At 32.8% G+C, this 27,487-nt stretch overlaps 1 protein-coding gene across 1 annotated transcript in view; it reads right to left on the bottom strand.

The window, feature by feature from the left end:
* LOC128235437 (uncharacterized) overlaps positions 1-27,487 on the bottom strand; it is a 61,987-nt gene that overhangs the window by 28,082 nt on the left and 6,418 nt on the right. The window contains exons 7-30 of the mRNA XM_052950259.1: positions 25,513-25,620; positions 23,946-23,988; positions 23,621-23,778; positions 23,330-23,473; positions 21,791-21,847; positions 21,283-21,489; positions 20,927-21,143; positions 20,659-20,755; positions 20,384-20,543; positions 19,855-20,081; positions 18,326-18,494; positions 13,473-13,698; positions 12,103-12,319; positions 10,695-10,901; positions 4,778-4,961; positions 4,272-4,395; positions 3,803-3,897; positions 3,312-3,503; positions 2,692-2,872; positions 2,427-2,593; positions 2,086-2,213; positions 1,111-1,357; positions 749-920; positions 144-381 (exon numbers count right to left, since the gene is read on the bottom strand). Coding sequence (XP_052806219.1) covers positions 144-381; positions 749-920; positions 1,111-1,357; positions 2,086-2,213; positions 2,427-2,593; positions 2,692-2,872; positions 3,312-3,503; positions 3,803-3,897; positions 4,272-4,395; positions 4,778-4,961; positions 10,695-10,901; positions 12,103-12,319; positions 13,473-13,698; positions 18,326-18,494; positions 19,855-20,081; positions 20,384-20,543; positions 20,659-20,755; positions 20,927-21,143; positions 21,283-21,489; positions 21,791-21,847; positions 23,330-23,473; positions 23,621-23,778; positions 23,946-23,988; positions 25,513-25,620 — 3,965 coding nt within the window. The remainder of the gene's footprint in view (positions 1-143; positions 382-748; positions 921-1,110; positions 1,358-2,085; positions 2,214-2,426; positions 2,594-2,691; positions 2,873-3,311; positions 3,504-3,802; positions 3,898-4,271; positions 4,396-4,777; positions 4,962-10,694; positions 10,902-12,102; positions 12,320-13,472; positions 13,699-18,325; positions 18,495-19,854; positions 20,082-20,383; positions 20,544-20,658; positions 20,756-20,926; positions 21,144-21,282; positions 21,490-21,790; positions 21,848-23,329; positions 23,474-23,620; positions 23,779-23,945; positions 23,989-25,512; positions 25,621-27,487) is intronic.

Genomic DNA, 27,487 nt, shown 5'->3' with positions numbered 1-27,487 from the left:
TATTATTATTATTATTTGTTTTCAAAACCATGCGTTGGTTATTACATTTGTAAATTAAATTTAATTGGTAGTTTGTGAATGTGATTAAAAATGTTATACATCTGTTATTTTTCAACTAGTTTAAATGCTTAATTTCTTCAAACCTGAAATCTGATATCTGATCCAAGTGATGTTCCGTCATATATAAATTTTATAGCTGGTTCAGTCAGGTCTATCAAAATACCGTCTGTGGAATTTGAGTTGTCGTTCAAAGCCCCATTGATAGCTATAATTGTCGATCGAATGTAATCAAGATGTTTAAGATTAAAATTATTCCAAGCTGCTACCTTCGAAGTAGCATCGATGTCATGTTCAGTTTTAACAACGTATGTTTGTCCAGCTCTGAAAATTGTAAAAATCTAATGTATGTTGTTTGCGCTTGTGTCTAGACCAATTTATTTTAATTTGGGTTACAATTTTGGACATATTTAATATTAACCACAATAGTTTGTGTCTAAAAAGGCGGAGTTAACATTCTGCAAATATAAATAATTAATGTTTCTTTAATTGAACAGTATAAGCAATAAAACATCGATACACCTATTTCTTGAGGAAAATTTACCTATACATTTAAATATTTGAGGTTATTGCTAATCTAACAATAGTCTTTTGTATATGTATTTTGTATATCGTTCAAGATTAATTCAATAGCCTTGTATCTGGTACATTTACGTTATTAACGAAACATTCATGCAACAGTATAGTTCACCTGCTTCTTTCCACTGATGTAGAATAGCTTCTTATACCAGATTCGGGATCATGGAAATTGATCCATTGTACCTGTACAGATGATTTTGAGTGGCTGTATTGTTTGTCTTTAAAGTTTAGGAAATTACCATCGACAACATTGCCTGGTAAAGGTTTTGTCACGTCAACTCTCACTGAAATAGATTAATTGATACACTCGTTTTAATCTAATAAGATGAGTTATGTACGCAGTCGATAAGACAGTGTATTATAACATAATATTATGTAAACTAGTCAATATTATATTAGAATTAAAGTAAGTCATATAATCTAATAAAACAACAAACAGTTGTCCAGTTAATTAGTTTAAATTTAATCTGTTACCTCCGTCGGAAGACTTTGACACGTTTTTCCTATTGGTTGCAGCATTAGAAGCCCATAAAGTAATATAATAAACGTTATCGTGAATCAAAGTCTCATTTTCTCGAAGTTCAAAACAAAATAAGTGTTCGTCGTGTTTAACACCTTCCAACCCAACAACGTCTAACATTCCTGGTTTAGATCCGACACCTATTTCGTATTTTGAAATTCCTGATTCAGGATCGTGGAAATCGTGCCAGTTTGTACACATCTGAAACAAGATTCTTAAATCTACTTTCCGGTGCCTTAAGCCTTTGTGAACAAGAAATGTAGTTAGCATAAACATGCAAATTACGTTTGAAAAATAATTTTACATATCCCTAGTCCATTGTACTACGATGTTTTTAACTGTAAACGATTTTACTAAATACACTAATCTTGATAAATAAGTATTGAACAGTAAATAAAAGGATTGATCGCATTTAGTCCGTGTGTTCATGCTATAAACAGTAGTGTAAGCATGCAAATTCCCCAACAGGTACTAGTCTACGCGAGCTTCACTAATTTGCTCAAGTGCCTTACTGAGTTTATGTAGCATTTGCACGAGATGCGATCTATCCTAAACAAAATTAAACCACATGAATAAAACATAGTTTCTTCTTATTGTTGTGAAAAAGACGGCATGATATTAAGTTGTTCATATGTATATAAATGATACAAGAAACCTTGAACACGTAAACACACATATACAAGCCTCTCGCCTTCTCGGAAAACATCAACATACTGTAGTAAAAACCTAGTCCTTATGTTTATAGGATTTGTATAAAACACCCGCTAAAAGACAGTTCACAATTTCAACAATATATTTTTCCTTTACCCTTGCAAGCCCCCACCCCGTTATTTTAAATATTGTAGTGACATATGACTTAAGCCTATCAATTGAGTTCCATTTACATTCAGTTCTTAACAGTCTGGCGACGTATGCAAAGTTATACACACCTTATCAGTATACTTTGTAAACTGCAAGTCTTCTGCGTATATTTCACCATCATTGACAACACCTGCTATCGGTGGACTCGCATCTAAAAGAATGGCTCTGTTTGCCCTTTCCACTACATGCAGATCAACTATACAAAACATAAAATTCAAATGATTATGCGTACAAGCTAATTTAATAAGTACGTAAGAGAACGTATTATAGATGAACCAAATGAACCTCTTTAAAAACATATCTTATTTTTCTGTCGGTGATACCAAGTCCAGTACATATTGATTGAATGTTTTATAAAAAAAGAATGCGGACTAATCTTAAATTTACTTCACCATAAAGGTTACGATACCATTATTTGTGGCACGAAGTCTAAGCCAAGCTGGTATTCCGTCAGGAACTTGGAATGTAAACTGAACTAATGTCAATGTCGTGCTACGCGACCAAATCATAATATCGCAACTCCTTGGATTCCTCCCGAGGCAAGCATCTATGTACACAATGCCTGATTCTTCGTCCCTGTTTAGAACGAAACGAGCCAAGAAAAAAAACCTACTATGAAAGTTTTCAATTAAAACAAAAAAGCAATAATCAAACAATTTTTAAAATTAACTCACGTCGAGTTATGAAGCGCTGATATAAGAAATGTGTCCTCGTTGTATTTAATGTCGTAAATCTCATAAATGATTGGACTCGTTATGTCGATAATATAAGGTATCGAATGGCAAATTGTCGTTCCTAGAAACCCTCCAAAGTTGACCTTGTTCATCGCTCGGACAGAGACGAAGTATTGTCCAGCTAAACATCAACAAATCATAATGTAAATCATTAGTATGGAATATTATTTGTACGGAAACATGAACCTTGTACGATGTTAAAAATAATAAAAAACAATATCATGATTCAAAATAAAATTATCATGCAATAATTTAGATATATATATATATATATATATATATATATATATATATATATATATATATATATATATATATATATATATATATATATATATATATATACATTGCTGGTGCAACACAATGGATGCGTGTTCGTAGTAAAATAACATTTGACACTGTAACAATGAATGAGATGTTGTTTGGTTGATGCCGCTTTTGTACAATTAACTGTATTTGAAGCCTTATTGTAAGCACTGAGTGCTTGTTTATGAAACCATTTCTTTATGTACACCGATGTAGCTCTATTCTTTAGCATTTAATCCTCTGATAACACATACATGTCAGTGGAAATATGTTCTTGTTCGACGACGCAGAAGATATAATTCCGATGTTTCGCCAGTGAGATTCATGCAGTAGTTGTTTATGTGGGTCAACATCAGGATGAATAGAATCCTCGCAAACATTCCTTCCAACAAACCATGTGTAGACTAAAATGCCTGTTTCATTGTCATGGATTCCATCCCAGTTGGCTGTGAAAAATACATGAAGTTTTACATATAACCCAGTTGTCTGTTAGTAAATAAACACGTTTTACATTTAACCCTGTCAAGTTCTCCAAACATAATCCTATTGGATGAAAGATTTGAACGCACATTTCAACAGCAAATAATCCTCTTCGTTTTAATCACTTGTTGCAGTTAATCAATCGTTTTGATGAGTGCCTTTATACAGAATCTCTAAACTTTTAAGGCAACTGGTTTTGTCCCTGTATTATTAAAAAAAATATAGTTTATTGGACAATAGTACAAACGAAACACCATATAATTACCCGCTATGTAGTTATTACTCCTTGAATACAATGTTTCGGTCATAGGATTACCGCCATTAAACACAGTCCTAGAGCCGGGTCCGTCGATAACGGTTCTGTAGCATATACAATTCCAATAACCAATGAGTAGAAAGCGATCGTACTTTTCAATACAGTTTAAGCATTTTGACCAATAATTACGTCATACTTGCAAATTATATAGACACACTATAACTGTTCATGACATGTCACAGTGAGATGCTGTAAAATTGCCTAAACATTGATTAAAACCGTATACCAAATAGTCAATATTTGTTTTTCATGCGTATTGGAATTTTGTATTTAAGTCTTTAGAGCGGGTTTTTTACAGAATCGGGCCAAATCTTGCTGTGTCATCTTCTTTTGGATATGTTATTCGCCACTATGCCGTAGAGTTCAAACTGTGCATTACCTCTTGAATATATTAAACAGCCAGATTTATGTTTCTTACCGATGATTATGAACTACTGTGGGCTGGCCGGTGCAATATCGGGAAAGGTCCGGTCTGTCAAAAGGAACTAGCGTTCGACAATTGACAAAACTTAGGGCATCCAACGATCCATTTAAAATTGACCCTTCAAATAGAAAATGCTTATTGTCACAGTTTCACATAACATTCCAATGTGTACATTTAAGATATTAAGTGCCCAGTGAGGATGTTTGACCTTCATTATTTGCTTTCATTGGCACCAGAAACACAACATTATGTTTAATTATGGCTTAGCATACCTTGATCTTCTATACTATTTGACGTTGAATGCACAATACATTTCCTTACAATTTACCAATACAGACACGTTTTTGTTGACTGTTAACAATGACTTTAGATAATAGCTGATGATGAAAAGTTCTTGAAAACATTGCATTTTAATAAAGTTTAATTGTTTGTTATGCAGTTTTTTAAACCTGTTGAACGTATAATTTTCGAAAAAATAATGTTTATACTTAATTGCTTACCTGGTTCGGGGCATGAGAAATCTGTCAGTATCCCTTGACTGTGAATCATTGATCTATACCCAAGGACGTTCGTTACGTCTAGGTTGACAAAGTGGAGCGTATTGTGTCGCATATCAAAAGAGTCAGTGCTTATTTCAACAAACTGGCCACTGGACAATCGTTCGAAATAATGGAACTGTGATTCCTGTTTTAGGTAAAAAATATGAACACGCAAGTAGTTTGCAATCAAATCAATGCAGCTTTAAAATTCATATTTTTTATCATAAAACAAAAATACTTATACCATGTGCAAAGCTTCATCGAAATGCCGTATTGATGGTAATAATTCACACGCCATTGTTTTGCCATAATCGAAGTTGAAACTGTTACATGACGATACTTTAAGGCATTCTTCTGCACAATCAGAGGCTGTTGTCGTATACGTGGAGTTAATTGGAGAAGTCGCAAGTTTTCCTTCTTGTAACTGTGTGAATTCATCCAAAGGCTGATTTCCTGATTTACAATAAAACATTGATGGGAAGCTTTAGTCCTTTTAGTTCATTCAATAACATAATTTGTAGTGTTAATGTAGCATGTTAATGAAATAAAACGGCAAACGAGTTTACATGACTGAAATATTAATCAAATAGAAATGAACACAGAATACAATAATACAATGAAAACTATAGGGACAAGCACAATAGTCAAAAAAGAAAAGAACGCCTGTTAAGAGAAACAAAGAAAGGACCAAAACGACCATGAACTGGAGACACAAACGTATACACACCACATACACAAATAAAACATCAGCCACAAACTACGTATTAATCAAACTAAATTGACCGACAAATAATGGTAGTTCATTTTGGGTTTAAACTTGTTTGTATGGCCATAAACTCACACTTGACTCAACATTTTTCAATAATTACATAATTAAAAATATGAATTTCATCAGAGCAAGCAGCTGTCTGAAAACAATGAAATTTTTGGTAAAAAATAACATATATGTTGATAAAGTAATTTCACGTACTTATCGACCAGATATAAACTTAAAATCGAATAAATCAAGCCATATCAACAATGCTAGCTCTTAAAATGTACGATAAAATAATTCAAAGACAACCAACTGACATAGCTCATCTTTTGCAAGGTTAACAACTTTGTCAAACAACACAACTTTTAGTAAAACGGTATGCGATATTAGAAGGTTTACCATGTTTTCTATTTGAGTTTTCCTTCAACTGCAAATGTTCCCATGAAAGTAACTGATCACCGTACTCGCCGGTTCCAAATCCAATTCCAATGAACGTTTCAGAAATATCCGAATCATCGTGAACTAGTATTGTAGCTCGAATTATATAAGGATTACTAGTCGATGTAAATTCCACATTTAAACGCCCAGTCGGTGGAGTGCTGTCGTAAGTAGATAGCTCACAATTGAGCAAACTTCTAGAGCCAGCGCTATTTTCCGCAAACATTATGAAGTATAGCGGGACACCAGATGGATATTCGTTGATTTCCTGTATCGTTAGCACGAAAAAAAAATAATAATGTTAGTTTTTAGATCACGAACTTTGGTAGTTGAAAAAAACAAGTATGTTCATCAGTTGTTTATGTCTATCAACTTGTAAACCGTTACCTGATTATCATCCCCGATATTTTACCAGGATATTTAATATACTAAAAATAGTTTTGCCTACAATAAAGAGTTATTATCGCTTATAACACTTCGAATGGACGTTCTGTTAAAATTATTATCGATCCAAGGAAATAAGCTATTTTGATATATTTTCGATTATATAATCCAAATCGAACGGTTGATTTTTAAACCTAGGGGGTATGATATAATAACAAGATGCATTTAAATGTAAATTAAAGGCATTAGTTGTGCTCCTTGTAATGGCAACACGTTTTCACTGTTTGCACGAAATATTCGCTGAAAGTGTAAAACGGAAACAAAATTAGAACAACTTGAAAATTGAAACTATAAGTCTAAGTTTTGGACTTTTACAATGCCATTTAAGACAAGGAGGATTCTTATGTATGGTTGAGTGGTAAGTTATCGAACTGTTAGCATGCATTTGAGGCTCGTTGTGTTCCATCGTGGTGCTCAGTGGGGACGTTGAAGTCAACTCGGGATATTGGCAAATTGCGACACCATCGCAGCCTTAGCGTGATACTGCAGGAAGAGACAGTTTCATTTGTTCAATTCCGCGAGACCCCGCACCGAAAGAAAGGGCCGCGTATCTTACAAACAGTACAGATATATGTACGTGCTTGCCTATTTACAGGACATGAGGTGTGAGATTAGGAATTATGTTTCAGGTATCAATGGAAAGATTGTCAATGCTAATATATCTTTGAAAAAAACAACAACAGGAAATTGAAGAGCCGAAAACAAAATGCTAAGGAGGGAAGTCGGGTCTTTAACATCCAAAGTAGATAGATTAGAATCGCATTATCGAAAGAAGAATTTGAAAATCAATAGGGTCAAAGGTGCTCATCACTAAAACTGTAGCAGGAGTTTTGTACGTTGACTCGAGAGGAAAATAAATTCGATGGGTCTAGAACATGTTGATCCTGAACGAGCATATCGGCTTAAAAGAAGAGAGAGCCAAATGTGTGGCAGGGACGATGTCAAGGCTCGTGGGCTTACTACAACCACTTGGTTATGATTATAAACAGTTTAATACCTTAAGCTGGAATGTAAATGGATTATCTTAACTTAAAGATTACATGTATATCAATAATTATTTTTCAAGTTTGATATACTCGGGAAATCAGAAACGTGGAGTAACTTTAAATCTGAATTGAATTTGTTACTTTCATCTTACGCTCATTTTGACTATTTTAGAACAAAACATAAGAACGCAAGTCTTAATAGTGGACGTGTAAGTGTTTTCGTTCAGGATCGTCTGACATCATCGTCATTATTAAGCACAAATGTACTTCCTTCAAAATAATTATCGCTCTTTATATAAATCCAGTGTTTAGTAGATTATTAAGGATACTACTATGTATTCTGCATATAGTTCATCAGTATTATATACCATTAACAGTTCTCTTGGAGAGCCGAATAATATATATATTTTTGGAAAAAATATAACAATATCAAAAGATAAATGTTCAGACATTTACCTGTACCTGTAAAGTTTACTGCACGGACAAAAAAGATGTGAATGATACATTACATCAGATAATTTGTTTTAATAAATCATTAATACAATAGAAAAGTTGATTATGGCCAAGAAGACGTTGATTTGCCACCTAAAATTCAAAACTCTGAGGTTAATTGTTTTAGAATGTTTTTAATCGAGGTATTTTTCACATTATATACATATGGTAAATAATAAAATGGTCGGTCGACTTTCATATTGTTTCGACAGAATTGTTTAAAAAAAAATCAGATTTTTTTTAAAAAACTGTGCCGTCTCTTACCCTTCCCATTTTATACGGAGTGAAAATTCATCAAGAATGAGCAAAATAGTGTATAAACAAGACTGAGCTACTATCGCTTACTTTGGCGAGATATTGAGAGAGATAATTTTACGAACATTTCGAAATAATTTCGATATTTTGAATGATTCTATCGACGATGTTGATACAACTGTGCCCTTATATACGATGTCCGCTGAAAAATTGAGCGGTGGAAAAGCAGCCAGCATGATGGGATTTAACTTGTACAGAGGCAAAAAGGAGAACATCATATTTTTGAGACGTTTGCGAGACAAATAATAATGACAGATCATCTCAATTATCAGGCATCTAGAGTATCAGTAAAAAGCATTTGCAATGCCAAAACTAGTTACTAGCGAACAAAAACGTTTTTATCTTTTTGCTATCTTGGCATAATCCTAAAACATTTTTGGCGACTAGTAAAAGGTTTACCGTTAACTGTAGAGAAAAATTGTATTGCGGCAAATGAGTAGGCAAATTACTTTGAATCTTTACTGTACAAAGAAAATCAAGAACCCATAGAACATACCAACTTTGATGTTATTCACAACGCTATTCCTGACAATAACGACCATTGATACCGTCCTATATCATTTGATGAAAGACAAAAGAGTATAAAACGGTTAAAATTAGGTAAATCACACGTTAAAGATGGACTAGGGGCGGAATTTGATAAGAAACCTATTATTTTTAACCTTGATTTGAATATGCCATTTAATCGAATTCTAGATACGGGTGATTTCCCGAACACCTGGAGTGAACTTATTTTAGTTCCGATCTTTAAGTCAGGCTGTGATGAAGATCCGAGTTATCATGGAGGAATTTCGTTTATCAATCTTATGTTTAAGAACTTCTCTGGTTTTATAAATGACCGTATGAATGCATGGACAGAGGGTCATGATAGTATTGAGCTCAATGTAGGTTTTAGATCGGGCTATTCTGTCGCCGACAATTATTCTATCTGTAAAGTATGGCTCAGATGTTGTTGTTTTTTTAATTTTAAAATATTTAAGTCCGTATCTATGTTGTTTGCGTAGACGTTTAAAAGGCGTTTGATTTCCTGGTAAACTTTAAATTTTTCTACAGTACTGCAGAGAAAAAGGTAAAATATTTACAGTCCTGGCGTCCATGTATTAAAAATATTGCGCGCATGTGAAATTGGAAGGAAATAAAAAATACCCATCGATTTAAATGTAACATAAGATAAATTAATGGTTAAGTAGATATAGTACTTTCTTAACCAATAACATACCTAATTTGTTCTACCTTGCGTAGGCTAACGACGTAGCAAACTGCGCGTAAACCCTCAATAATCTCCATTTAAAACACAATGTAGTATCTAGCTTTTCTCATGATACTGGTATGCAAGTCAATTTAAAAAACATAGAGGTATAGAGATTAGTGTTACCTTTTAGGAAACTACGAGAAATGCTTTTCAAATGGTCAACAAGTAAATAACATATAAGTATATAAATATATAGGTTTATTATACACACTTACGGTAAGTGGAACAGCAGCTTAAACTAAATTAGCAGCACATGCAAACAGAGCTCCTTTCTCCGTCAAACAAAAACAAAAACTAAAAGCATTTTGCAATTAGTGGTAAAGCTCGGCTGTTTAAGTATGGTTTTGAATATGTCAGGATGTTGCGGAAATAAATATGATTTCACATACTTTCAAGAAGCGTAATGCAAAATGCCACAACAATGAAGATTCTTCTTCGCCTTGTGACACAAATCTTTAAAACCATTGCTTACTTCATAAAACAAATTTACAATCGAACTACCCTAAATGAATGGAGCACTAGCCCGCGTTCGATGCTCTTTTTACCAATTAACTATAGAATACGGCAGCCATTATAATGAACAACGAGAATACCGAATTGTTTGCATTGTTGAGGATCATGCCTTTTTCGAGTGTCCACACTATAAAGGTATAAGAAAAACAACTTTTAATTGTTGCAGTTGACAGAGAGGCCACATTTCAATTAGCATCTAATGAATACCTAAGCTAAATTTAATTTCACAAAGCATGACTGCGATTGAAAAAAGATCAAACAGTCAGGAAAGCAGATTATTTTAATATTGTAAACCTTGATATATGAAGTATTCTGGGCCGGAGATCATTATTTACATTGTTTTTGAGTTGAGTTGAATTTAGTAAATAAATGTTCTTAACAATGTATGAACATGGGAGCAAAGTCCTGCTGTACTATGCTTTTTGGATTGATAACCTTGCGATCTTTAACCGAATACAAAATTATATATTGTTGTTTTGAACGGTTTTGTATTTTTAGAGAATACAGTAACATAGCGATAATCGATAATCATTTCGGTGATTTTGCAATCAGTTATCGTCGACCTCAAGCGTAAACGCCGATTATCGACAGTACATGATTATTGTTTTATCCTTAAATTTTGCCCATACATATATAAGTTTAGACACTAAGTTGTATTAGGAAAGTTATTTTAAGAATAGTTACCGTTTTCACTACTGTTTCCGAACCACCTAGTTGCATGTTAGACCTAATATCATTTCCTCCTTGAAATGTCCCTACATCTACAAAGAACTTTACGTTGCTTCTATCATCAGCTGCCTGGACAGATATTTCAAATGCTGGTTCAGTGTAGTCCCTGTTTGGAATTTGACGTAAAGCACAGTCTGTAAATGCGCGTCCAGTTCGTGAGCTCTGAAATTTTATTCAATACACTTTCGCATAAATGTAATATATTTGATCAATAAATGGTAAAATTTGTCCACACACTCCAGTGTGAAAGACTCTGAAATGGTCATCGTTTCAAAAATGGACAGATTATCACACAGGAGAGAAGTCGTTAAGTCTAATCAACTACAATAATTTAGGATTAAATTATTAAAAAGGAATTTAAATGTAAATTTCTTTCAATGTCCTTGAGCGTTTGAAATCCAGCATTACAATACCATTCAATTTCATTACATCAAGATGGTCAAAATAGCTCTATATCGCCCCCCTGAGTAATAATGCTTGTAAACAATGACGAAGTCATTTCAAGATCATGTGAGCTTAATGTTAAAATTTATTTCAAACAATTCCGCAAAACGGCAGCTATGGTAAAATTATAACTTATGAAATATTTTTTTTTTCCAAAATAAGATAATATAAATACAGTTGGCCAATTTTTACCCCATGTTCATTTTTTAAACATGCTTGATTTATTTAAAATTACATTATTCATTCTGGCTCACGCAAAAAAAGGTGATGCAAGTTTGTCAATAATGATCTCTATTTCAAAAAAAAAGGTAGAGGGCCTCTAGACAAATATATAGTATATTTATCTTTGGTTCAGTCATTGCGACTCATAAGAAGATGTTTAAACTGTTAATATATATATATATATATATATATATATATATATATATATATGTCTATATGAAAAGAGTGACCCCAGGAGTGCGACCAGTTTTGAAAACGTGACCACATTTGAACAAACTTGGAAGGGTACCATTTGACAATGCTTATACAAAATATTTGGCTCTAGTCATTGCAGTCCAAGATAAGAAACGTTCCAAAGTGTTTGTCCTAGAAAAGGGCAATCCTTGGTCCTAAGTTCACCATTTAAATAAAATTAGTAGAGAACTACTAGGCTATGCAAATATATCAGGTTTAGCCCTTGCTGTTTATAAGGAGAATTCCAAATGTTTCTTTGTTTAGATAATGGGAAGTGGACAAGAACCATTTGAATAATTTTGGAAGGGACCGATGCCGAGATGTTACTGGTAACGTTTGAGCTATATAGACCAATTAGTGTCTGAGCGGTTGGACAGGTAACCATGCACGATGTACTATGGACATAAAGTTATCACAAAAGCTCATCAGGAGTATTTTGCGCTAAGGTGATTTAAAAATGTACCGTTTTGGATACAACTGGTGAAAAGATCGGCGGACTGACATCTTCTTCCTTCGTGGAAACGTCTACTAAAGGTTTTGATATTTTCGGCATTTCGTAATGCCAGATCCTCTTTTCAAATAACGTTTTCTTGAAACGAATGAACAACAGGTCCACTTCCAATGTAACAAGACCAAACAATTCAAGTTTCAGTGGTCTTATCTCGAGGTCCATGTTTAGCCTACAACACAGAAATATATAATACATTATTCCAAATTAGCGTTGTTGCTATTATTATAAATAGTAACTCTAATAGACGTTTCGATATATTCGGCATTTTGTAATGCCAGATTATCGTCTTGACAACGTTTTCTTAAAACGAATGAACCAAAGGCCTACTTCCAATGTCACAAGACATAATTCAAGTTTCAATGATCTTATCATGTCCATGTTTAGCCTACAAAACAGATATGTTATACATTTTTCAAAATTGACATTGCTGTTTTTGTTATAAAGTTCAGCTGGTCTCTTTTTCTCATCATATCGTTATATTGTTTATATAAGTTTACGGTTTGCTCGCGCCTTTTATCTTCATTTTATCTTCATTATTGCTTTCCTCGCAGTGTGTAATTACGACTTAATTTGTATATGTACGTAACATTGTTAAAAGTGAACACAAGTTCCGGTCCCTCAGCACATTTGGAGAAACACAGTCGCCTTTCTAAGCATATTTTAAGCATTAAATGTGAAAGTTTATTTATTTCTTTATCCAAATTACCGTGAAGGTTTCTCCAAACAGGGGAATACTAAACAAGTTATGCTAAATCAAATATATTGTATTTGTGTTTGCTTGTAAAAAGGTGACAGTATTTTGTACAGTTTTGATATTGACGAAGGTAATTTGTTTAAGATTTTGTGTGTTTTAATGAGCGAGTAAATCTTCCCCAAACTTTTCAAATATCACTGTCATTTGTATTGATTTAATTGGAAAATGTATGTCTTCTCCAGGCAAATACGCCAAACCGCGGTGATAGGTAAAAGAAAAGAATGTTTTGAAATTAAACAAATATATCACTAACGATCATATCTTATTATTTTAGTGGTTTTATGTACAACTGGATTGGATTGCAAACACATTATTAAAATGCTTGATGAAACTTATTTTCTTTAATTCATTTAAAATGCAATAATTAGAATTCAGGATACGTAGTTATTTATAAAGGGGATGTTTTTCTAACTTTGAGGTTTACATATCAATGGAAGTTATAATGTTTTAAGATTATGCAAAATTACACATAAGATATATATTATATAAGCCTAGGACAGAGTATAACAATCCCGTTAAATACCGCCTGGGCAATGAATACTGTTCAAAAAATAAAAAATAAACTTACCGTACGTCAAGTGGAAATTTTGAAAATCTTATTTCTGCAGCTGACGGAAACTCTATATTACAAAGTTGGCCTTCAAGTCTTAGTTTTCCAAACAATATGAATCCAATACCAACTTCAAAATACGTTGATAAGCCGGCATATGGGAGTAAAGTTCCTTTAGCTGATCTGCTTATTATTTTTGCTTGCCAACCCATCTCTAATCCGTAAAAGCCCCAAGCATCAAACTCTGTAATAAATATTGTGGTTTGCCAAAAGGTAAAATAGAGTGGTGGACGCGGCAGAAGTAAATGTGAAGGAATTTTGAACGTATTACTATACCAATTTTAAGGTTGTCGTTATTTGGGATTATAAATACCAAAAAAGTGGAATATCCGTTCGTTAAACTTTCCCAAGATATTAAATAACCGTAAAAGTCCAAAGCATCAAACTTGGTAATAAATATTGTGGTTTGCCAAAAGGTTAAATTGAGTAGTGGACGCGGCGGTAGTAAATGTGAATGAATAATAAACGTATAACAATATACATTTCAAGGCTGTCGTGTTTTGGGGCCAATAAATACCAACAAAGTGAAATATCCGTTATACTTTCCCAAGATATTATTAATTTACAAAACAATTTTGAAATATACTTCTACATATCAGACTTTAAAACATTCTAGCTAACGATTTGGTTTGGATTATTCTCTGTACACCATGCTTTCTTAATTCAAACATTGAAATGAATTATTGCTTGATTGTTATCCAAAATATAATATCAATTATACTGTAATATCTTACTTAATGGATTCCTTTGGATGTGGGAAGAAATTCATTTTTGTCTCCCTTGACATTTTGCAATTCACATACATATTGAAAAATGCTCATATTTACACGTATGTGTCATTTCTATAATCTGTATTGTATGTTAGTTTTAGTTTAATCGTTTTGAATATATTTTAGATGCAAACATAAATCAAAGTAGAGTTGCTCGTATAAGTTTTGAAATACGTTAAACATAAATACTTAATTATCAGGGTACACGACATTTTGTTTATGTTATTATCATTATCAGTATTTCTCTATATGAAAATATATATGCTGGTTTCCCTGCTTCATTTCTCTGTGAATCTGTGGAAATATTGAAACATTGACTGCAGCAAAATTGGAGGTCATTTCAGTTATAATTTCAAATTGGACAATGTGAATGTTTATATTATATTATTTTCAATTCGATAAACAGGGCCCGTTTTTCCGGGTTTAAAAAGTATAATATAAAGTGTTGCTTTTTGGTAGTGTATGAAAGATGCCGTATGGTTGTCATAGCCTGCATTTGCTTAATTGTATCTTAAGGTTCAAGGTGTTTTACAATAGTAGTATATAGGACAATGTATGGTATATTGTAATGTTGCGTTTATCAAAACAGCAGCAGTATTTGAATCAACAAATACTTTCACAAAATATTTGTTTAAAGACATACACCTGTATACGCAATATTTTCTTTTTATTCGGGGTGAGAATATTACTTTAAATAAAAACGAATTTTGATTTATTATATGATATCCATATAAAGATCGACCGTAATTGTGTTACCTTTTTTGGCATATAATGGTTCCGGATTTGTTGGACATCCACTTTGATCGATGAACTTTCGAAAATTCGTATTGATATATAACTAAACCATTTTAAATTCGTTTGGACGTCCATACATTTGTTATGTAAATATTATTAAAAAATATAAAGAACGATACTTGCTTGCTTTGTTCAACACATTTTTTAATAACAAAATAATAACAGTTGTCAATGAATTGTGGTCGATTAGACGACCCTTTTTATAATAGATCAGCAATGCAATAACAGTATGTAACTACAAAAGTTAATGATTCATAACAATGATCGGCAAGTCCATTTAGATAACGTCAGATGTCCTTTCAGTTTCATCAATATATTTGTATTCTGTCACTTGCATACAAATCGCTTCATTAACAAGGTGGCGTGTAAATTTAACTTTATTAGAATAGTTGTCTACGTAATGTTTATCTACAATCAGTTGGTCATGTGACCGCGGAAACGGACTCCTTTTCTTCTTTTTTAAATGTCAGAGGAAATACAAAACCAGTGCTTATAATCTTATCAATAGGCCACAAACAACCAATCTCAGCAATCACTCGCCCAGAAAGTTCCCGAAATCTGCATTATAATGTCACTGGCAATGAAACGACAGTTAATTCCATTTCTGTGGTTAAAGACAACATCTCACTTACAACAGAAATGGATTTTCTCTTTGCCGTTGCAGTTCTGAACATTAAACACTTTCTTCTTCAATATTAACATTAATTGAATCCATTGAACATGTTGAGATTGTTTGTAAACATTCGTGATCTTGAACCAATAATTATAACAAGATTGGATAATGTTTGGTGACTGTTCGACGTTGATGCACTTTTAATAGCTTTTCTGTTTTGAATTGATATTGAATTATTTAAATGCAATTACTTTGACTGTAAAGGTAATGAAAATAATGGCACATTTAAACATAGGCACCTAGTGTTTCAATGTCAACAGAGAAAAAACAGTTGCCCATCCCCCTTTTAATGCACTTGATAATTGAAAGGTCATTACTTTCCTCTGCCTTGCCAGATTAACTGTCTCCATACATAGCTCTGAACTAGTATTCTCTATATTAGTATAATTATCACTGGTTCAAACGAGCCTAATATTTTCGTAAACGTAATTACTGAATATCGAGAACTATTTTCTGTTTACATATTGTCGTTTGCTGGAGATATTGCTTTATTTAAAATGTTTTTACCTTTACTGATGCATTTATTAACATCGTTGACTGTTTTCCATTTCTTCGAATACAATAGTATAAGCAATGCGTGAGATCAATTACTTAAAATAGTTGACTTATGTTTTGCCCAGATTCTATTGTCAAGTTTGAAGCAGCCCTTGACAAACCTGTTTCTTCGGGGATATTACGACATTACATTATACTGACGACCTGCATCGCGACGAGTTTGGTGTGAAAACGCGTATCCAGCCAGTCCGCGCAGCGACCAAGACGTTAACGTGTCACATGTCGTCAGAAACGTGTCTGATCGTCGTTTTCCTTTTGTTAATGTCTCTTTTGTAATTGCCATGTTTTAACGTACTGCTTTAAGTTTAAACCAATCAAAATGCACGACGGCACATGGTTTTGCACGACATTTCCGACTTGTTTTTTTCATTTTGGATACTATGTCATTAATCGATCGCATTTAAGATTCAGTGAGAAAAACACACAAATATAACCAATCTAAATAATTCGAAATAGTTTAATTTGGAAATAATAGTATAGTTTTTTCCTGAAAATAAATGTTACGGAATAGTACTTTAATATTGTAAAACAAACTTAAATAAACATAGTGTGTAAACGGTAGCACTTCACACATGCCACCTTGCTAATACGGGTTCGGAAAACGACGGAATCGTGATACGAACTTGCATCAATACGGCGTGTATTATTTTCACTGATATATGCAGATATGACATAATTGTTGCTTAAGGAATTTGAAAGTTATCTACAAAGAATTTAGTAGTAATAGTAGAAAAAGTAGTTATTGTTGTTGTTGTCCTCGTCGTCGTCGTCGTCGTCGTTATAGTTGCAGTAGTTGTAATAGCATTAGGGATAGTAGAAGAAGTAGGAGTAGAAGAGGTGGTGGTAGTAGTTGTAGGAGGTCATTATATTTCGATACACTAGCAAAAATTGTTTGTTATGTAATGTTTTATATGTCGCACGATTTTCGTAGTTAAGTTGTCTACATAATCTCCAGTCAATCTAAGATTTGCAATATTTACACTATATCGTTGCCTAAAGATTTTTTGCATCATATGCGACTTCTTAGTTATTCCTTGCGTTGGACTTTTCATGTGCTGATTGAAGACTATTTTTACGTGTGACTCAAACCCACGATTTAAAATGAAGTTGGTTCAAGAAACACAATATACACCCCGACTGAGGATTTACGCGCAACGTTTAGGTAGACTAGTGTATTAACAGAAATGAAAACAATACGACAATTGTACTTTGTGTTAGGAAACGCATGTATTCACGTTCAATACGTTTTGGATGAATTTAGTCAATGCACAATACCTTGTTTATCTATTGATTGAATCCAAGCTATTCGACAGAGTTATTGTTATATAAATTGTGTTTTTTTATAATATGATTCACGATTTATATAGTTTACTACGTTATACTTGTAAAAACACAAAATTGATCTCACTAAAAATTTCAGTAAAACATGCAGATTTGCCTGATATGCGTTACGGTCGAAAAATTTGCCTTAAGTTTAATTTCAACTGCAAACTAACTTTTGAGATTATATTGTTGTTAACGGTAAAGGAATTTTGATGAGTGTATGGATCGTTTGAGGTGTTTATATTTGTGCATGTGGTGTTAGTTTGTTTATGGTGTTTGTATTTGTGTATGTGATGTTAATATGTTTGTGTTTAATGTGTGTCGTTTGGGCCCTTGCCTTGTGTCCCTTAACAGGGTTTTATGAAATTTCGACTACTTGGCCTGAGCCTGTATTGTTATCGGGCAAAGCCGTAAAATAATGAAACGAAGAAACCAATTATATGTTGTTTAGTCTGAATAATCCCAGGCAACATGTACTTAAAAAATGGTTAAATCTGTGTTGTGTGTAGTGCTCTTATTTTAATACATCCTTGAGTTAATTTGTATCTAGCTATTGTACATTTATTCCAAAATTGTTAACAAGTCATTTATTTGATAAATAATATTAGAAAATAAATGTACGATAGCCTTTAAAAACATAAGGTTCTAGCGTTAAATTCACAATTATTTAATATATGATGTACATGTATACTTACCAAGCGTCAGTGACAGAATTCCACCCAGAGAAATCGAAGAATACAAAGGTTCTTCAAAAAATCGTATTTGTTTCCTTGGATAACTAAATGACCCTTTCAGAGTAAATTCAAATGATTCAAATATGTTTTTAACACTTTCTGAACCCATCTTCATCATGACTTCGGAATACTGAAACAAAAACATACAAAAAGAGTAATATGTCAACTTTTCATGTAAAATTAAAAGCATAAATTTCAAAACGATAAACACAAAATTTAATATTACATGTACTTTTTCGGCTGGTATGTTTTCTTCAAAATATAAAGGATTAGTATTTATTTATATGTAAAATCGTATTTTACGTCTCTAGTTTCATAAAAAAAATCGCTTTTCTATGATCACAGGATGATGCAAATGTAGTATTTCGATTATTATCAGATCAGTTATAATTTGGTCGCCATATACTTATTGTGACATTTGTAAGGATCCAAAATGTGCTAACAAAACAATTGTGGATTAAATGTCAAAGTGTTAAAGTTTGATTCATGGTAATCAGTCACTCTCATTGTCAGAGATCAGTCTGATTCACCTGCAGAGTGATCCTTTTCCAGCTAAACAGGGATTACAACACTCTATTGTTTGTACTTTGTGTATTTCAAAATATTAATGGTGGAGTCTTGTAGTTTATTAATCAGTTAATTAAAAAATTCGAATTACAAAGTCAAACAGTTTGAAAATATATTAAATACATGATCTAACAACAAATTAATGTTCGAACATGTGTGTTCGTTTTTAATGATTATGTCCGAAAGCTTACACTGAAAAAGACTACAATTCTCACAATTAACGGTAAGATGTGTGTACTTCCAAAGAAATATTTATTTAAACATATGCAGTCTTTTTAAGTCAAATTATGCTAATTGAGAACATTTTCTTTTTCAAAAGTGCGGTACTCAGTCTTTATCAAATGGAAGTAACTACAATTGATTCCAAGGGTAAATTTTTTATTTTTATTTCACAGTTTGGAGTGAAATATTCCATGTCGTTAATCCAGTGATGAAACGTCATATTTCACCAAAGTGCATTAAAGACAATTTATTCCACAGTAGGCGCTTGATTTTTATTTACTTTTTCAGTCTGTTTGCATCAGCTGTTTCTTAACGGAACGTATTGTTTTCATTGTTAGCATGATAAGATTTAATTTCTTTATAAGCAGAATATAAAATAATTGTGTGTTAGCATCGTGTTTAAATTGTAGAGTTCAAAGAGAGATTGCGAAACTCTACTTGTATGTGTACATGCACTTCTGGACTTTTCTACACTTCGTTATCCAAGTATGTTTACGGAATATACATATAAAAAGTTGTGTTCAAAAACACTAGGTAATACTTCAAACGATTATCATTGAGGCTATGCGTACAGAATTTATGAAAAAGAATTCAGAAAGTCAGGAAATCAGTTTATAGAGTATAACAAGACATTGCAAAGGCAGTTATTTTTAAAACTTTTGACTCTCCTGACAAGTCAGAGTATCATAAAGGGTTCTTACCAAAACTCTTGCTAGATCGATAAAGTCGTTTACAATAACACGAATTTGGATTGGATTAACCTTCTTGGTGTGAAGTAACGACTGAATATCCCCGATGGTCATATTGGCCAGTTGTATACCAAGAACCTCTGTACCAAGCCTGGAAAGTCCTTTGCCAACAATATATAATTGATTAGCCCTGCTAATCACGGACATTGCATCGCCTAGCATAGCCACAATTTGCTCTGCTGTAATTAATAAATGTATTACGTGTTAAACAGAAACAGCACACGTAATGCAACATTGTAAGGACCTGTGATAAATACTGCAATGTGTCCTTATAATAGATGTTCTCTTTAAGCCGTCAAAGGATAAACACATTGTGACTTAATATTTTACAGTACGTGATAAAAGTACAAACATATTTACATGGATATTTAACTGTTCAACCCTATTTAATAATACAAGGAAAACCGTTTTGATTTATTAAAGTTTAGAATTGAAATTCCGAATGAATACCCTTCTATTGCATAAATAAAAAATATTTTACCGCCTTCTATTGTATTCGAAAATGTAAATCCTTTCTCAGGAACGGGTTGATGTTTAATTGTTTCTGGGTTGTTCCAGCCAAGAGATTTCATCACCTGTTTTATTGTTGAATCCAAATCGTTGGCATCTTCTTGCGTCAGAGTGTTTAATTGTTCTGTTTTCTATAGATTATCATTATGGCTATAGTATAGACTCAACTCGCAATACTATTGTATACTTTCTCAAACAATGCTTGATAAAATATATACTGCATTGGGAGAAAATAAAATAATATACCTGTGCAATCCTAACTGCATCGATATAAGACTGTATTTCGTCATTTGTAGACCCCTTCCCTAGCAATTCTTTAAGCTTCAATTTAATGTCGTCAACGCTTAAAGAAAGACAAAAGCATAAATACTTAATTTATATATTGTAACATATTGAAGCATTTTGTTTTTTCATTTAAGCACCCACTTTTATATCCGAACGGTAACCAGTAGTACTTTTTGTAATTTATATAATTAAAATGCGCTTGATGCATATACATGCATAACTAACCAACCTGAACTCTACCGGAAACACACTTCTTTTACGTCGTTTTCTCGTGCAGTGTATATTAAGTGTTTGGTTAACAAGGTATGGCAATGTAATACATGATGTTTCGCCTGATATCTTTTCACACAACGTCAGGTTTACAAATACTTTGATCGTAGTCGGAGAGTCATTATTGACTGTTATGTTCAACAAAATGGCGTCCTTGATATTTCGGTGTATATATGCTGTAAAACAATTAAAATAAATCATACAGAAATACTGATACCGTTAATGATTGGTCAAATTATTAGTTTAGCGTTAAAATATCGTCAATAATGTAATCAACTTTTATGTTGTGTGCATTGTTGATCATTTAACGTTTACCTGGTTTCGACTGGATTTTTGTTTGCCAAGATTTCCGTTCAATACCAAAGCCCAGCATGCTTCCATTACACTCAGTTCGAATAAAAAACGTAACATTTCGTGTAATATCCCCGAAATATAATTCTGCACAACATGTTAAACCACGACAATCATCATCAAGCAAACACATATCTTGTGTAACATTTGGAAGACGAACTGACGTGCATCCTGTAAAAGATATACACAAACATATAAATACAGTAAATGTCAATTGCATAGACAAACAGCATATCTGTGGATGCGTTTATCGTACAACCGTTGTATTGTTTCAAAACTTTTTTTACCTCAGAATATTTAACTGTTTTGCTAAAAACATTTGCTAAAACAAAACCCTGTGCTTTCTAATTTACAGAAACGGCAGAAACAATACCAAAGTATTGTGTTTAATTATATGCAATTCAAGCGAATTACTTAATCAGTATACAACGCTATGTGATTTAGGTCTATACATTTTCTTTTAAACACACACCTGTGGATGTTGTTGATGAAATGCATTCCTCAAGAAGCCAGAAATCGTATGAGATGTCTTGAAAAGAAAAGAAGTGATTATAGTAATAAATCAGTACTTTTTAATCGCATCAATTTTTGTAGAGACACATATTGAAGTAGGAAGCTTTCCCATATATGATGATTGTTTATGCTGTCAAGAGCGAAATCCTTGCAAATATTGAGCTGCCATCAAATTGATTTTAAGCAAATATTGAAATATTGATGTAAGGCATAACAATGAATAAGAATTTAAAATGTTATTTATCGTGCAGAATATTGAATTGAAATATAAGTCAATCATACCTTGGTATGGTTGTGTAGTATTTGTACAATTTGTATACGGCAATCGCAAATCCGTTGCCAAGAAAAACGTTCCATTACATGTTCCGTCTTCAAAACAAAGTTCGACGTTCACGTCCAATGCAAACTCAACATTTGTTTGCACATTGTGTATCAGGAACCTTGAATTAAATGTATAAGATACACGTATGGATGTATTGACAGAATCTGTAAAACATTCAGTCGAAATAGGGTTTATTTTGCTATAAAGGTCAAATTTTGTAACAAAACAAGCGATTTTTTTTAATTATTTTGGAAAAGCGATGAGTGTATACCTGATGCTCCAAACACCTCTCATAGATATCTCGCGACGAGTTCCTGGAAATTAAGATATATATTTCGGAACATTATAACAATACAGGTGAATAGTAAAGTCATGTCTTTTATCTACGAATGTAAGAATGACAAACTTTATTTTCATATTATCTCCTTAAATTTGAATTTTGATAGCGCATTATGATTTTCCCACATGCAATAAGATTCGCATCCCTATTGCTACTCAAATAAGGCACAATGATAACAGAAACTTGTTTGAATAAAAGCTACGTTCTAAAACACAAAATTAAATATTTCGTCAATTTAGTGTAGTAATGCTTGTCAACAAATATGTTCATCAGTTATGATTACTGCATATGAAAAATATGGCTTAAGCGGTTTGTGTTTCAGGAATTCAATAAAAGGAACTAGAACATAAGAAACAATAATGCACGGTTAACCGTAATAATTGCATATACTACTATTAGGTATTTTGGCACTTTTCAAACGTCTATTAAATGTTTTCCGTATTTCCAAGTTTACATGAACTTCTTTCATACGTTAACATTATTGAAATATTTACCCCAAATATAGTCCAGCGTGTTTATTTTATATGCAATATTTTCAACCTCAGCAATTATCTGATAACGACAGGGGTCGATTGTAAAAGAGGCCCAAAGGTAACGGTCAAGTTCGTCTGAGTACACACAGCAGGCCATATATTCACCGGTCGATGACCGTACACACGATTGGTCGTAAATGGATAAATTTGAGGTGATGAACTCCAAATCTATATCTACATTAACATAAAAGGTAAATTTCCATTAGTCATTGCCAATACACATAAAATGATGTCAATACCACATACAGATAAATATTAATACAACACACCCAATATGTCAGCAAACAAAAGTGCATTGTATACCTTGCATTGTAGTTGTTATGTTGCACATTGAGGAAGAGAGCATGTTAACAAGACCCAAGTCTACAGCTAGCTTATCGTGATGTTCTTCGAACATGTCTTCTAATGTGATATTGTTGATAGATAACCAATTTTGCAGAGAAAATCCTGAAAACATATAATGCATTAAGTTAAGGACAGTGATTAGTAAGTACTTGAATAATTGTGATTATCATTACAGTGACGCGCTTAAAAATATAAATATATTAACGCTTCAAAATATAAATATATTAATGTCAGTTTCATTAAAGGTACCTTGGGTTTCAGAACGTGGCTCCGACCAACAATCAGGTTTTGGAATAAAGACATTTTCAAGAAGTCGAATTTGACGGGTACAATCAAACTTATCTTCTATACAAACCTTGACCGTCCATTCCATTTGAAGCTCGTCTTTTCTTTCGGTCACTTTTGAACTATCATAAACAATACATACACGTTCATGAAAGCAATTGCAAAACTAACACCATATATGATAATACACAAACACTATTATCCCAGATATTTCAAATGACGAAAACCATTAACTCTACCTTTCGCAAAAGAAAAATATACATGCGTAATGTCGAAATTATTAACTAACCTCATATATAGTACACTGTTCAGACTTTGGACCGTTTCCGTGCCTGAAATTCGTCATACAGTTATGTGTATAAATATTATAATGTTATTAATTATGTGATTTCATATTGGCCTAGTTATTTGTCCGAGGTTTGCTGTATTAGCCTGAGCCCGAAAGGGCGAAGGCAAATACAGCTGACAGAGGACAAATAACTTGGCAAATATGAAATAACCTAAGTATTTTATTAATTAACTATTACCATTTCGTTAAAACATTCTTATCCTCAGTTCACATTGAAGCCGTATTGATCCCTTATCCATTCATGGTGTCTTGATTTTGCTGATTTTGACATGCATCCTTAAAGTGACATTGCACATACGTATGAATAAAGCACTGTACATTGTAAGAAAGCATGACTTTTCGTCTTAATTTCGTAAATCGTTTGCCAAAACGTCATATGTATTACCTTCGTCGTCCATTTTGTCGGTGTACAAAATCATAATAGTCGTAAAATCAACCAACGGGTTAAATACAACTGTAATATCAAGCCGTTTAAAGTGGTTCAATCATTTAATAGGTTCAAATATTCCAAATAGGTTTATACGAAGCACAAAATTTTCAAAACAGTTGGAAAACGGAAAACAAAATGGCTACATTTAAAAATAGTTTCCAGCATATTTCTCATATTAGGCGAGTTTCAACAGCCAATGAAAATGGCCCATTCCTCAAATCCTATATTAGGCGAGTTGTGTAGCCAATCCAAACGGAGGAAATTCATATTAGGCGAGTTTTGTTGATATTAGCCGAGTTTGGTCGATATTGAGCGAGTTCTGGCATATATTGTCTTCAATTGTCTGGTATTGGTACCGCAATTGTTTCTGTATCTCGTCAAATAAGTAATAGTTGATTAATATATATATATATATATATATATATATATATATATATATATATATATATATATATATATATATATATATATATATATATATATATATATATATATATATATATGTAGGATTAAAAGACGCGAATCGCACCAAGAACAATGATAATTAACAATAATATTGAAAATACCGGGAGACGCTCGGTAGTCAAAACTTTAACATATACCCTGTTTAAAGGCAAAAAGGCTAACAGACACAACGTATAAACCATCTTCAAAGACATAACACACAGGCATCACAATATCTTTATTGATATATACTAGAATCAGAGAAACAGTAGTTAACTCAGTGGGGCAGGGTAGGGGGATTTAAACTTGTACCCGTCCTCACACTTGTCCCAACATAATATCGATACTTGCAAAATTAAAAATAAAGAGCGAAACGGAGTCATCGTTAACTTGAAGACAATTTAAAATATAGTATGATAATGATACATAATTAATAGTCAGACATTTGAGACCTTACACACAACGAACAAAGATAAACAACATTCAAGTAACACACATGCACCCAAATATCTTTAAAACTATAAAACCCTGCGAAACAGTTAAAAAGAAAATAAAAAATATCAGATATTTATTAAAATGCAGGAGAAAGCAATGCTATAAATGAAATTTGTATATACGTATACGCCGATTTACCTGTTATTTCTCTGATCTTCATTTCCGTTGTCATCATTTCAAACCCAACTTTTAGCGATAAATTACAAGGTTGCAAATCGAATAATGCATTAAAAGACATGTCCATCTCTGGGACGTATAGGCAGCAGTGCAATTGGGAGCACGAAGATTGAATCTTGCAAGATATATTGTATTGTTCTGTGATATTTGCCAAGTTTAAGTCTAAAGGGCATTCTGAAGATAAAACAAAAGAACGTTGTTGTTGTTTTTTTCGGTATCACCAACGTCGCTAAATCTTAATTTACCTTTGCTGTTTGCTTCATTTTCAAACAATCATTATTTTAAAATTATTGCAATTAATGTCTTTAAACATAACCAAAAGAAAATGGATGAAGTATTATCTTAAATATACGAAATTTGTAATTTAAACGTTGTCGAATAAATGTTAGGTTTCATGTACAACTTCAAATTTCTTGTCAGTTGTACAAGGTTTTCCAGCAAGCCGTATATACAATGCATACATGCTTTGTAAATTACACATGATACCTAAAATTCTTGTCTCAGTTTTAAGCAAGATATGTACCCGATATCCATCCGTTTTCGTAACCCTGTTTTTCTCCTTGGACCACGCATGTTTTATCATTCATATGCCGAACTAGTCCAAGATCTCTTTGAAGTAACATTTTCTGTGAATCTGTGAACACGTTCCCTGTGATTCCATGTTCTGTTTTCCAGCTACGTAAGCTAATTTCTATAAAAATAAACTTATTACATGTTTGTTTACGACACATCTTTTTCTATTTTCGATACCCGCATGAGGAAAGCAAAACGATCTGATCCTATTTTATATCAAAGCAATCTGATACCAAAATTCTTCATATCTTGCTCTAATATTAATTAACAAAAAAAATCACTGGTAGTAGAAGATGCGTTGACGGTTAATGTTTTAATGGATTGATTATTTGTTATGTAACTGATCGTAATAAGTTCTAATTGTCGTTTAGGTTTAAGTAGCATCGTACCCTGGCTCCGACTAATTGCGAACGGTTGAAGGAATTAATTGTAATACTATTAGGTGATAACATTCATGGAAGCCAACGAAAAATGAGTTTAGCTTTCCTTTGCGATGAGAACGGTCGGAGACGTTCCGTTGCGTAATACATCAGCATTTAATATAACGTTAAATGTATTTGTATAGGATATCAAGTAAAATTAAATAAAACTGTACCGGGCGTGTACAACTCCTGTGCTGCAGTACAATCTGGCAAAGGCAATTTTAACCGCGTTGCCACGGAAACGACCTGGTCACAAGGTCCGTTGTTCTCAAAACATTCCATGACATGCATATTCAAAGTGACCTGGTGTGTTAATACCAAATGCCACATTGTCCACCTAAAATCAATGAAGAAGTGTACTATTTCTTTGTCAAGAGGAAACAAAAATAAACCTAATGAACAATAATCCAAGTTTACTAAATCCAATGGAATCACTTCTTTAAATTATGCTAAAGAAATAACACACCTCAAACGTAGAGCTGAGTAAATGGACATACTCATTGTGGAACCTGGGTAAAAGAATGGTAAAACTATAAAAAACATGGCTCTTTAAAACTATCAATTATCTGTCTTACATATTCTCGAACACATTGTACAAGCCTTATTGTATATGAAAATATATATATATATATTTTTTTTATGATTTTCTTTTAAAATTCGAATGATATAAATATGCAAGTATGCACTCACCAAAGTTATAGTCATACACTGAAAATGTACGTCTCATATTTTCAATTTGAACTGTTAGCTCTCTTTTGCAGTAATCAAGTGAAGTAGTATAGTAGACAAATTTTCCAATTAAATCGGAGTTCATGCAGCAGGCGATTGACAGACAGTCGGCGTGGAGTGTACATGACATCGTTTGTGGCAGAGAAATGAGATCTAACTCGTCCACAAAAGGACATTCTGTCAAATTGAAATTCATGTCTTTTAAACAAAGA

This window comes from Mya arenaria, chromosome 5, assembly GCF_026914265.1.
Source record: "Mya arenaria isolate MELC-2E11 chromosome 5, ASM2691426v1".
Classification (NCBI taxonomy): Eukaryota; Metazoa; Mollusca; class Bivalvia; order Myida; family Myidae; genus Mya; species Mya arenaria.
The sequence above is the reverse complement of the archived record's forward strand: the minus strand, read 5'-3'. Positions and strand labels throughout refer to the sequence as shown.